This window comes from Cetorhinus maximus, chromosome 10, assembly GCF_964194155.1.
Source record: "Cetorhinus maximus chromosome 10, sCetMax3.hap1.1, whole genome shotgun sequence".
NCBI classification, from domain to species: domain Eukaryota; kingdom Metazoa; phylum Chordata; class Chondrichthyes; order Lamniformes; family Cetorhinidae; genus Cetorhinus; species Cetorhinus maximus.
In genome coordinates this window covers 116,567,195-116,580,843 of record NC_135888.1, presented here as the reverse complement: position 1 = coordinate 116,580,843, position 13,649 = coordinate 116,567,195, and the positions used below count along the sequence as shown (strand labels likewise).

General features: G+C 39.6%; 1 protein-coding gene across 1 annotated transcript; it reads right to left on the bottom strand.

Annotated features, from left to right (window-relative positions):
* Positions 1–10,630: 10,630 nt before the first annotated feature.
* On the bottom strand, positions 10,631–12,718 carry LOC144685290 (liver-expressed antimicrobial peptide 2-like). The gene is made up of 3 exons (XM_078549710.1): positions 12,653–12,718; positions 11,419–11,558; positions 10,631–10,879 (listed from the first exon to the last, which is right to left on the bottom strand). The coding sequence occupies exons 1-3, from the start codon at positions 12,716–12,718 to the stop codon at positions 10,843–10,845; spliced, it is 243 nt and encodes an 80-aa protein (XP_078405836.1). The 3' UTR covers positions 10,631–10,842.
* Positions 12,719–13,649: the final 931 nt, after the last annotated feature.

Sequence of the window (13,649 nt, the reverse complement as noted above, 5' to 3'; positions counted from 1 at the left end):
AATGTTTCCCCCCCCCCCCCAGTAAATAAAGGGAAAGGATTAGAAATGATGTTTGTGCCTTCACCATTCTCTTAATTGGTCATCCTCCATGTAAATTGGTCATCCTCCTAACATCTATTCTAAATTTTTCCTTCACAACCTTGTGTTTTGTTCTGCCCTATTTGAGTGTGTTGTGTTTTTCCAATTTAATTATTATGTACTTCCATATAACACCTCCTCTGCAACATCTCTCCAAAACTGAGTTCTAACTCAACATCTTTAAACCAGGTTAAAGAAATAGTTGAGAGCACCTTTGGAGTGAAGACCACCCACCTTCATCCAGTTTAAGTGGTGTGCTGAGTTTAGGGATGGTATAAAATATATAATATAAAATTATAAAACAAAATGTCAACAAACCAATACCTTGTGTTTCTTTTTCCCCAGAATCCAAAGACTCCTTGATAATAAAGCCTTTATTAATTTTAGTCTAATTATTGACCATTAATCATACTTGTCCAATGGCTCAGTCACTGTCTCTAATGATAGTTTTGGTAATTCCCCACAATTGACATCTATAATTTACTGATTCATCTCTCTTAAATAACAATGTGATATTTGCAATTGTCCTAACCAAAGGCATAATTTCCAAATCTGAAGTGCTTTGAAAAATTATGACTTAAATGCATCATTAATCTCCTCACCCGTTTTTCTTTCTACTATCAGGTCTTGGAGATTTGTTCCATTACTTTCTCCTAGACCATATTTTTACTTATAACTGCCAAGAAGTACAGCACCTAATTTTCACTGTTTATGCTGATGCCCTTGGAGTGGGACTTGAAACCACAACCATCCAACATTGGCACGGATGCTCCCATCAAGCCACAGCTAACACAACAGGGTAATTGAAGATTGGACATAAATTGTATCTAGTGTAAAGAGACTACAGCTTTTGTTGATGTACCTACTCATAATGGGAGTAGGTGTGACTCAAAATCAGAACACAAGGTCATTTTAAATGATTGCGATTATTTGGGATTCCCAGAGGGAGCTCTTGAGCAGTGGTTTGCAGAAGTTATGCCAGGTTAGCAGCTAAACCTTAGAACTGTGCTGCAGATGCATGAATAATGTGCAGGAGATCTATCAGGAAAAAGACATTTATACAGTGCTTTTCACAATCAATAAATGGAAGTAATTTTAACTTCTGTCACTCATCCCTCTGTCTTTCAGACTAAAAGTATTAAAAGAAATCCAGATATATCTAGATATTTCCATGCCCTATTGCATAGTATTAGAATACGAGTGACCATGTATGCATCCCCGCCTGATTACTTTTGCTGTAGATAAATGGTTACCTTTTTTTATAACATTGCAAAAATCCAGAAATGTTTTCCAGGAAGTATGGAAGCAAAATCACATGACAACAGATTAGTGTTTTGACCTCTGTGTCAGGATTTATTAATGTTTCCAAAGAAGTTTCTGACCAAATACATATTACACACAGACATATACACATGCTTCCTTCCACCTACACCATATGAGAACTGCAGCAGTTCAAGCAGGCAGCTCCACCACCACCTCAAGGGCAATTAGGGATGGTCAATAAATACTGGTTTAGCCAACGATGCCCCACATCCCATGAATTAATTTTTAAAATGATGGACATGCAGCAAATTCTTTGGGGATGGGGTAGCTTCATATGATGCACTTTTGCTGATGCCTGAAGAGACCAACCAATGAGAAGCAGGTTCTGCCACAAATACTGTATATGAAGTGGTTATCGGGTGTTGTGGGTTGTTGTTTTCAATGTTGCCAATGGCCCTATAACTATTGGTCATCATGGTGGAGCATGCTGGCTGACGGATGATGCTAGCTGACGACAGGGACAAATGGCGACATCTCCCAGGTGCAAAAATCGATGTTTAGGCCCTTCACGTCACACTTGCAAGCATCCTTTAAGTGGAGCTTTGTGAGTTCTATTGGTTTTCTCCAGCTATCTCGCCATACAGAAAATCCTTGGGTATGGCTCTGTCTTCCATCCTGCGAACGTGCCCCAAGCCAGCAAAGTTGCCGCTGGTTGATAATTGCCAACATACTTGCGACCTTTGCCTTTGCCCTTTCATGAGATGCTCAGATGTGCTGCGAATGGTTCAGGTGCGAGTTGTTGATTTTGGTCCTAAGAGTCAGCTTGATTTATTCCGTACATGTTTTGTGGGTAAGCCAAAGGTGGTAGCTGCTTTCCTTATGCATGGTACTAAGTTCTACATCAAAAGACTACTGTCTGTCCTCACTGTGGACCCAAGGTAGCAGAATTTGCTAACCACTTCCAGTGGGATGTTATTTAGTGTGATCAAGGGCAGAGATGTGACACCCTGTCTCATGACCACAGTTTTCTTGAGCTTGTGGTAAGGGAGAAACTATAGGCATAGGAGAGGCAACCTATGAGACTTGTAGCTGAGTTTCCATGTGAGCAACTAGCATAGCATCATCAGCGTAGAGGAGTTCTCTGACCAAGACGTACTGTATTTTTGTCTTTGCTTTGGACAGATTATAGAGTTTGCTGTCTGACCTAGTGTGCAGGTAAACTTCCGTATTTGCAGGGAAGACAAAGAGCAGGAGCGTGGAGAAGAAAATATCAAACAAAGTTGGGGCTAGGACACAGCTCTGTTTCACTCCATCCTTCACCCTGAAATTGTCAGAAGTGGTGCCAACAAACTGTACAGCACAATACATGATGGCATGAAAGGAGCAGATGAGACTCCACTCCTCAGTTTACAGAAGTGAACACTCCCCAAAACACCCCCACTCAAAATTTACAGTGGATCCATTCTCCTCCAACACTCTTCACCTATTCCTTCTCCCAGATTCATTCTCCCTCCTTCATGAAACTTTCCAGAGCAATTCCTAAGTAATACTGTGGTTTCAGGTTCCAGTTTTAGCTTCTGTGCTGAAGCCTGAAATGTATTCCTGGAGAACTCTGACTTGCAGCACAGAATCCAACTTGGAGCATAACACAGCACAAATAAAATGGCTACATGATGCTGCAGCTGCCTTTCCCTCCAAAACCAAACCACAATGCACATGGTGCCAACAGCTTCCTTTCTGACCATAATGAAAATAACCCATGGCTCCAAACTGGTATAAACAAGAGGCTGGAATTGATGACGCCCTGACATGAAATGAGTTTAAACAGCGTTCAAATTATTTAAGAAACATGGAAAATTACAGTAAGGTATAAACAGTATTGCATATCCAATGGTGTTGCAGTGTGGCCTATAGCAAATTCTCATAGCTTCACAGGTATAATAAGCCTTAACCTTCTAGGTTCTCACTGTCAATCCAGTAGTGCATTCAAACTTCCTAACCGGGATTTTGCACTGCCCAGTTGATTACATTATATTGAAGGCTTTCCATTTAAATTGATCTGACAGTGCAAATTTCAGCTGGATGCCCAGAAGGTATTCAAGCATTTACGTGGTTTTCTTTACACAGTTTCATTCTTGGTCTAACAGCAGTGAAGAGAGGCAGCAGACATTTTAGAGAGATTCTTTAGGTGGGTGAAAACTTTTATGTTTAATAGACACGCACTTTTTGCACATTACATACTTTAAAAAAGATAGAATTTTAATCTTTTTACAACTTTGTCATGCAGTTCTGTTTGTTCCTTTAAAAGGTGCTTTCTTATGTAACAAGATGGGTTTAACTTTTAAAAGTGTCTGTAATAAACTTCAGCTAAAGATATTTTGTGGAGTATGTGTTTACGATGGATTTTAATGCAGCATGGTGTATTCTAGTTTTAAGAGTCTCTTAATGCAGCCTTGATCTTTGGAAGCCACTTAAATGGTAAATTTAATATATGTGCAAAGGAGTTCTGCATTTACTTTTACAAGTCCATTTATATAATTTGGCTATTTCAAATGTTTTATAAAAGTAATGTTTAAAATGACATGCAAGTTTCATGTAAGTTGATGTGAACTATGTTTCTAACAGGTATTCCAGAATCAAGTATGGATCCAAAGTTGACCTGGAGTCATGTTCAACCCCTGGCACATAATTTCTGCTTTGCTTATTGGAACCATGCTGCTTATGTTAGGGGCTCAACATTGGCGCAGGGTCCATGAGAGGAGAGTCCGGCAACATGTCCGCTTGCTAAACAAGAAGATCAGTTTACCCACCCCAGAGTATGTACAGGCAACGGATGTCATATGAAATGATGTCAGAACAGTTGTGTGTCAAGCGACTACGCTTCAGCAAGGAAGTAATGCGACGCCTCTGTGAAATGTTGAAGGAAGACCTGAATCTAATCTCAAAATGCTACACTGCCTTAACAATGGAGATGAAACTCACGACAGCATTGAATTTCTTTGCAATTGGGTGCTTTCAACATGTATTAGTAACGTGTAACATTTCACAGAATTCTGCGAGGGCCTGCATTCACCAGGTAATTAAGGCAATTTTTCTTAGGGCTTCAGAGTTCATTAGTTTTGACATATCCCCTGTGAGAATGAAGGAGAGGTTTCTTGCGTTCCACAGGATTGCTGGTTTCCTGAAAGTTATTGGGGATGTTGATGAAACACACCTTCTATCAAAGGCGCCAATAGATGAGGCTGTTTCCTTCTTCAACAGGAAGGGGTCCCATTCATTGAATGTGATGATGGTGTGTGATGTCCAACTGAAGATCCTCAAAGTAAATGCAAACAACCAGGGAAGTGCCATGACTCATTCATCCTGGCGAACTCAAGTGTTGCACCAGACCATGACTGCATCACCAGGAATTATAGGATAGTTACTGGGTGATAAGGGATACCCATTAAGAATGTGGCTTATGACACCATTTTGGAGGATCAGCAATGAAGCACAGGAGCGATATAACTGTGCACATGTAGCAATGCATCAGGTGGTGGAGAGGACGTAAGCTTTTTAAAGTCACGTTTCCATTGCCTGGACAGGTCAGGGGGCACTTTACAGGACTCACCTGTGATAGTCTCGAGAATTGTAGTAGTATGTTGTGCATTGCACGACTTTGCCCTCCAGCAAGGACTTACCCTGCACCCTGAAGATGATTTAGTGCTAGAAATGGAGGAGCATGATATGGAGCCAGATGCATCCATACCTCCTGGAGCACGTGAGGAGGCCCAGGCTCCAGCCGTCACCAGGGCAACTGGAGATTACCTGGTCACTACTGATTTTGGACATTGAGTTCTGAAAATTCACTACCTTTCCATCCCTCCCTCCCACCCACCCACCCATCCTTCCAAAATAAAACAAGACAACTGTTGTGTTAAAGTTGAAGAAATTGCTTTATTTTAATTCAAAAAAATGTGGAAAAACTTGAGGTGGTTATTATTCAAAATGTCAAAGTGAAGCTGCTTAAGTTAAAGATTACTATGTTGTCAAATATTTAAGATTTTGCATCTCTTACATTTTTGTGAATAGTTTTCATAAAACTTTACAGACTCCTGCAAATGTGTTATTACAGTATCAAAAACTGATCACTTAAATAGAAGATAACTATAACTGAATAGCATAACTCAAATAAACAAATCTGAACTGGAACAGTGCATTTTTTTTAAAAGGCATAAGTATACTAAAACACAAACCAGAAATAAGTCAAATGTAGCAAAAAAAAACCAGTCTGCAGTCAAGCCAATGGTCAAAAGAGCAATAAATAAGGAACACAAAGCAATGAAAATACAAAAAATATGTGCCCGCATTATTTCACAATGGATGAGGTAGAGGAGGCAGTGTTGGAGGGAGAGGAGAAGGGACTCTAATGTCTTCTGTGTCACCCCTGTCCCCGTGACATAACCTCCTGTGTCCCAGATGCATGCCCAGCAGCAGGTTTCTCTGAACTGGGCAGCTGCTGGACAGAAAGTGCAGATGCAGGTGTTAACCATTTTAGCAAGACTCAGGAAGAGAGTCATTATGGTGTCCCATAAGCTCATTGAGGTCCTGAAGAACCTGCATATGATGAGTGTGGACCTTAGTCAATTCAGTAGATTCTGGCAAATATCTGTCTTTATTTCAATTAAGGCTTGGTATTGCAGCTGTAAATTGGCCTCTCACTTTCACCCCTTATCATGAAGAGATATAAATGTATATAATGTCATTGGAAATTATTTTAAATTGGACTTGTAGGGTCTGTGCCTGTGGGTGTGTGTTAATTTGATTAAAGCCAGCTAATCTGGGTGCTTTGATGTATAGTAGTTTTGAGATGTTAAACAGTAAGGTAAAGGGGATATTTGCATTTTATTGAATAAACCATTCAAAGACCAGGGGTGCAATCTTGCACCTAGCTAGGAGACACCAAGCAATATGTTTATATTACTAATAAAATTGGTACTTTGAAAGGGGTTTTATTGTTAGAAGAGGTGGAGTTCAAAGGGCCTGGTGATATAATGAGAATTTGCGTTCAAAGGGAAGGCTAGGTATATACAGAAGAGTTTTGTACGGCGAAATTGGAGGCATGTGATATCTAAGCCGCCTGTAAGCCTATAGTTGTCTGCAAAGGAAACAAATTGAAAGGAACCTCATTTTGAATTTGTAAGATAAAATGTGCTTTGCCTGGTCTCTGTTTAAAGACTATGGGTTATTGTTGTCTTGGTGAAGATTTTAGGAGTGATTAATTTGGGGATTTGTTTAATAGTTATTATGGTGGTAGTTTGTAGATGTATATGTGTTTAATACCTTGCAAAATTAACCATGTTTTAGTTAATTTATATAAAAACCCTCTGGAGGCTTGGTGGTTTCATTTCTAAGTTCAGAGTTGCATTGCAAACATACCAATTGAAAATATGGGTTATGACGGTTGTTTAAAATTTCCCTCTGGGATTTTAAATAACTCGGCCTTTACCAGCTGCTGTGTCATAACACCCCTTCGTGACAGATCCTGATACAAGCGGTCAAGGATCAACTCAACAATTCATAGCTGCAATATCAAGCCTTAATTGAAATGAAGACACATGTTTGCCAGCATCTGCAAAGATTAACTGAGGTCCATGCTCACCATGTGCAGGTTTCTCAGAACCATAATGAGCTTATGAGACACCATAATGACTCTCTTCACCACCTGCATGGCCACTTGTTGCTTGTGTGGTCATGGAGGTGGCGGAGTTTCTGCTGCCGGTGTCACAAGCTCCTCACCACCTGGAGGTTCCGAGTGCCCTCCCTCCAACAAAGCAGCTATATAATCACAGGCCTGCCCCTCCCCAAGCACCATTAAATTTAATGTTAACACAGGGTTTTCATCAGCGCCACCTTCAAAGTCAGAGTTCTCACCCTCCTAGCGCGATGTACTCGCTCTGTTACGCCCTGACCCCTTTCAGGTATCTCTGCTGCTGCTGCAGCAAACTCACACTGGCATCTGATGTGGCTGTACCATCTGAGTGTGTGAAAAAGCACACTTATTTTTGGTTACAAATTAAGTGTCATCCTGATGGTGTGAGCGCTCAGCTTTTATTTTTAAATCACCTTCGCTCATCCCCGCATCTGATTCACTGCTGTTTATCATGGGGCTGGAGAGACCCATCAGCCTCCATACGTGCTCCTCCTGTTCTGTTAGGTCCTTTATATAAAACAGCCCCACCCCTCCAGTCAGTGAGCGCTCATGGGCATTATGGGCCAGCTTTGTCTAAAGAAAGAAATTGATTTTTTTTAAAATCTGATTGTCCCGTCACATTTCATGACTTCTGGAGACAGCTGAGAAACTTAGCACTGTAACCTTCTGTATTGTCTAATCAAGATATTTGCTTGAACTAATTCAGAGTAAGGCAAATGTATTTTATGACACTGCAGGGTTAGCACTGAACCTTTCTGTATTGTCTAATCCAGATATTTGCTTGAACTAATTCAGAGCAAGGCAAATGTATTTTATGACACTGCAAGGTTAGCACTGAACCTTTCTGTATTGTCTAATCAAGATTGGCTGAAATTAGTTCAAACCATCTCCAAGGCAACTGCATTTTACCACAACTCAAAGTTAGTACACAAAACAACATTTCTGACCTTTCTTAATTTCTGAAGTCACAAACTAGGATTTTAAGTTTCAGAAATGACTTTATGGTATTCAGATATATACATACCCTTGCAGAATGGGTCAAATCGTTCCGTTTCATACGGCACTGACCCACCGTCCTAGGTACAATGTTGTTTTACATTCGGCACTGCTGCAACCTGTTTCCAAGCAAATGGTCTGAATTTTTTTTTGGAGGTTTTGATTTTCCTCTCCCTAGGATGTAACTCTTGTAGAGTTAAAACAATTAACTCCCTAGGATGTATGTGCACCTTTCTTCCACCTCGTTTAACAGGAAATTCAATTCCTCATCTGAGAAATGTTGACTTCCATTCTTCACCACACTCTCTTGCGTTGCCATCTTCTACATGCGAAAATGTGAGTACTTTACAGCACATTACACTTCGTCATTTAACAACGTTACAGTCTTAAAAAAGAAAAACTAAGTTCACTTAAAAATATTGACTAAAAATTATATTTAATCACTAAAAGTACCAAAATATGCACTTAATGCTGTTGTTATTGATTAATTAACTGTTTAAAAGAAATAACAAAATAGTTTTTTAAAAAGCTGTGAAATACCTTTAAAATTGTGAATCCTCAAGACTTCGCCTTGCTATTTGAAAAAATAGAACATCAAAAGCTGCCTTCAGGGGATGGTCCCATGTCTATTTGCAACATGGGGGGGGCGTGGCTTTGATGGACTTACACTTTGCTGGGACTTGCGAGGAGTCATTCGACACAGGCCCCAAGCTGCTCCCGTGACCGGAAGGGTCAATGTAAATTTCCAGGGCAGGTAAGAATATTTATTTCTTTTAATTTCATTGGGCCATCTCCTTCTGATATCTGTCAGAAGTTACAGCCCAATGCTGTGCATTTCAAGAGTTAGTCTAGTCCTTTGCTCTGTCTTACTGATGTCATTTCCCACAGCAGCGGTGGTAATGATTTCCCTTTAATTTTCACACCACCCCCTTCCCTTCACATAGTTTTAATCTCTCATCTCAGCTCCCTTGCAATATTTTCCATAAAATAGGCCGTCATAAGAAAAAGGAGCAAAAGGCCATTTGCATCCCCCCACCCCACCAGCCAGCTATGCCATTCAATAAATTCAAGGCTGACCCGATCTTGGCCTCAACTCCGCTTTCCTGCCCATTCCCCATAACCCTTGAGACTCTTGTAGATTAAAAAAAAATCTAACTGCACCTTGAATATTTAATGACCCATCCTCCACTTCTCTATGCGGTAGAGATTTGCAAAGATTAACAACCGCTGAGTGAAGAAATTCCTCCTCATCTCTGTATTAAATGGGAGACCCCTTATTCTGAAACTGTTTTGGATTCCTGACGAGGGAAAACATTCCCTCAGCATCTATCCTGTCAAGCCCTCTCAGAATCTTTTTTGTTTCTTTCATTCTGCTAAACTCCAATGAGCATAGGCCCATGCCTGCTCAACATTTGCGATGCAAGTATATCTCTCCTTAAATAAGGAGGTTGAAACCTTACACCATAATTAGGGTACAGTTTCACCAATGCCCTGTACAGTTGTAGCAAAACTTCCCTACTATTAAACTTCATCCCTTTGCAATAAGGGGCAACATTCCGTTTGCTTTCCTAATTACTTGCCGTACCTGCATGTTAACTTTGATTCACGTCCGAGGCCACCCAAATCCCTCTGTACTGCAGCATGCTGTAGTCTCTTTCCATTTAAATAATATTTTGTTTTCTCCTCTTTCTGCCAAAGTGAATAACCTCATTTTCCCACATTGTGTTCCATCCGCCAAATTTTTGTCCACTCCCTTAGAGCCTACCTATATCCTTTTTCAGAATCTTTGTGTCCTCCTCAAAACTGCTTTCCCATTTATCTTTGTATCATCAGTAAATTTGGCTCCAGTGCACTCTGTCCCTTTATCCAAGTCATTAATATAGATTGTAAATATTTGAGGTCTCAGCACTGATCCTTGAGGCACTCCACTAGTTACTGTTTGTCAACCTGAAAATGACCCATTTAACCTTGCTCTCTGTTTCCTGTTAGTCAATCCTCTAGTGTTCAAAGCTATGAGGGGGCTAGATAGAGTAGATGGGGAGAAACTGTTCCTGCTCACCAAGGGATCGAGAACAAGAGGACACAGATTTAAAGTGATTTACAAAAGAAGCAAATATGATGTGAGAAAAAACTTTTTCACACAGCGAGTGGTTCGAGTCTGGAATGCACTTGCCTGGAAGTTGGTGGAGGCAGTTTCAAATGAGGCATTCAAGAGGGCAATGGATGATTGTTTCTATTCAAATAATGTGCAAGGGTGCAGGGAAAAAGCAGGAGAATGGCACTCAGTCATGATGTTCATTCGCAGACACAATGGCCCAAATGGCCTCCTTCAGCGCTGCAACAATTCTGTGATTCTGTGAATTTCTCATTTGGGGAGTTCCTGATTTCAAAGGAACCACAAATTTTCAACCAGGAGGAAAGAAGCAATGTCCACAAACTAATTTCACACACCTCTGGAACAAGTAAAATTGATAGATGTAACTGCATTACGCATTGATCACAATGAACTAATGCATGATGGTGTTATCAACACTAGGATTTTAATGTACTAGAAATGAAAATAGTTGATTCCACTGTTCTTCACACATTTGTACATTTTATTCAGCCTTAATTTGACATATGTATACACATAAATATATTAATATGCACTTACAATAAACACTGTACACAATTAATTTACAAGAGAACATTGGCTAAAATGTCATTTACACAAGGACATCACCCAAAGATTATTTACATAAATATATTGGTCAAGATCCATTTACATGACGATTTTTGCATGTGATTTTTTTTACAAAAACACTGTATGGAACTCAGTCTTCATGGACAACCAAGGAGCAGCGCTTCTTTCTGCAAAAACAAGACAATTCTTGGCTGAGAATATGAAGTAGGAAGTGTTTTGCATGATAATCCAATTCAGTGTTTCCCTAATTATTTAAAGACTTTAAAATAACATATGGTCATCTTAATCCCTATCACCAATAAATTATGAAATGAAAATGGCTTTACACTTGCTGGGCATTTGAATTTTCCTTTACTTCTTTTATTCTACACTTTACTAATTTTCAATTCGACCGTGATACAAGTTTCCTGTATTCGGTATCTATAAAGGTTAAATTTGAGATTTTGGAAAAGACTTTTTCAATTCTTTTTATTTGCAACATGCAGATTCCAATGATGGGGATTCTTGAATAAGACAATAGTGTACAAAAGTTTAAAAGTATTAGCTATGTTAGGTGACATTATGTGCAAGACATTGATTTATTTTTGTTTAAGTTCCTTTGTGCTTTCCAGTTAGATCACAACCAAAACACTGGTTATGATAAGCTTTGTCTCATTAGGTTTTAAACTTCTCTTTGCATTATTTCCTCAAGATTTTCTTTGTTTACCTGCAGTATTTTGAACCACACTCATCATTGTTCCTGCAAGACGATCCAAGGGGTCTGTAAGTCATCCATCTCCAGAGAGGAGTCATTCTTCGGACTCTCTGCAGCACAGTCTCCACTTGCCCTAGAGCAGCACAATCAGCCTACGAGGAAAGCCCAGAATGACATTATTAATGATGACACTGAAATCATCCAGTAGCTTAGACACCGCAATATTATATCCTACTGTGTGAGTCAAAAGTCAAAAATCAATTACTGTTAAATGTTTCTAATTATCCCTCATCTCTCTTTTTGACTTTTTCTGATTAGGGGTCTCTAACACAAATGTTCCCTGGTACAGGTCAACAGAAACCAGTTCTCAAGCCTCTGCCAGTGCCATTCTTCATTCTACCAATAGTTGTATGGACAGGAAGAAATAACTTGATGACTTTCTTTTGTTCCCTGCATAGGTCTGAGATCTGGAACCCACTATGGAAAAGCACCTTGGTGCACCAGTCCATACCTGCACACCAGCTGAAACTGTGAAATGGGCTTGGATTGATCGAGAAAATAACTGCACAGACACAATATGCTGAATAGTCTCTTTAGTCTCACTAGCTTAATAAATATTAATAATGTTTTAAGAGATATATTTTCTCTAATCAGTGGCTTTAAGGTATAATTTTCCATAATTCAGAAAAAATACTAACCTTTCCTACTCAAGCATGAAAATACACAATCTTTAGTTAAGAAGATGATAAAAGCTGGAAATGTGGTTACCATAAAAGCTTAGATCAGTACAGAATAGTTGGTCCACAATCTCTTAATAGTGCAAACCAAAACTACTGCCACCCTACTTTTCAAAACATAAACCACCTTTGACTACACGAGAACCTTGCATTGCTGAAGTACACCACATATTGCAGTCCAGTTGAAACATAGGAAGGCAACTTGCTCCCGGGTCTCAACTGTTGCAACTTGTGGCAGCTGGTGAAAGAGTTGTATGAGGAGGCCACTTCAGAATGACCAGCCCTCCACTTTTCCCAATCTTCCTGTCTGAAGGAACTGCTTAGTCCTTATGTTTCAATGATAATTTGGACCGTTCCTTGTAAAATCTCAGGCTTGAACTCAACCACTGTTGCACAGATTCTTAACCTTCTCTTGATAAACTACTGTCATAAAAAATAATTGTTATACATGTAATTTCACAACCTCATTACATGATCTCATGCAATATTGTAATTTGAAATATACATACCTGGCTGCTCAAAAGAGTTGAAGCTATGCAAATAATTGCAAAGAGTTTCATAAGTTGAGCATTCATTTTTGCAGAGTACCTGTAATAGTTGTGCACACAGCAATACAGAACAGACAGGATGCATTATGCGATACTTTTGCACCTTGTTTTATAGGCAGCCACTTGGCACAGGCTCACATTCTTTACGTAGTGCAGGTGATGTTGCCAGCTCATAAAGCAAAGATCAACTCCATAACATTCATAATCCAACAGGTGTAGAATAAGCAAAAAGATAACAAGGACTCAAGCATGGTTGGGGGAAGAGAAGGAAACACTCATTTCCTCCTGATTCCATTTAATAATATATAAAGGTTTAATGCCTTTAGCCCACATTACAGGCATATTTTGAAAATGAGCAACCTCACATTGCTATCAATGCATTTAAATACATTACAAAAATAAAAAATACCTGGAAAAACTCAGCAGATCTGACAGCATCTGCGGAGAGGAACACAGTTAACGCTTCGAGCCCGTATGACTCTTCAACAGAACTAAGGAAAAATAGAAAAGAGGTGAAATATAAGCTGGTTTAAGGGTGGGACAGGTAGAGCTGGATAGACAGCCAGTGATAGGTGGAAATTGCCAAAAGATGTCATAGACAAAAGGACAAAGAGGTGTTGAAGGTGGTGATATTATCTAAGGAATGTGCTAATAGGTGACATTAAGGGTAGAAAGCAGGACGAGTAAGGTACAGATAGCCCGAGTGGGGGTGGGGTGGGGGGAAGGGATCGAAATAGGCTAAAAGGTAGGGATAAAACAATGGATGGAAATACATTTAAAAATAATGGAAATAGGTGGGAAAAGAAAAATCTATATAAATTATTGGATAAAAGGGGGATCGGAAAGGGGGTGAGGATGGAAGAGAGAGTTCATGATCTAAAATTGTTGAACTCAATATTCAGTCTGGAAGGCTGTAAAGTGCCTAGTCGGAAGATGAGGTGCTGTTCCTCCAGTTTGC

Bases quoted from the DNA above. Each gene is read 5' to 3' on its own strand.
- LOC144685290 (XM_078549710.1), bottom strand. From the start codon at position 12,718: ATGAATGCTCAACTTATGAAACTCTTTGCAATTATTTGCATAGCTTCA. The intron at 11,559-12,652 runs GTATGTATATTT...CTTTCCTCGTAG, and splicing joins CAACTCTTTTGAGCAGCCAG to GCTGATTGTGCTGCTCTAGG. The intron at 10,880-11,418 runs GTAAACAAAGAA...TTGTTTTTGCAG, and splicing joins TGTGGTTCAAAATACTGCAG to AAAGAAGCGCTGCTCCTTGG.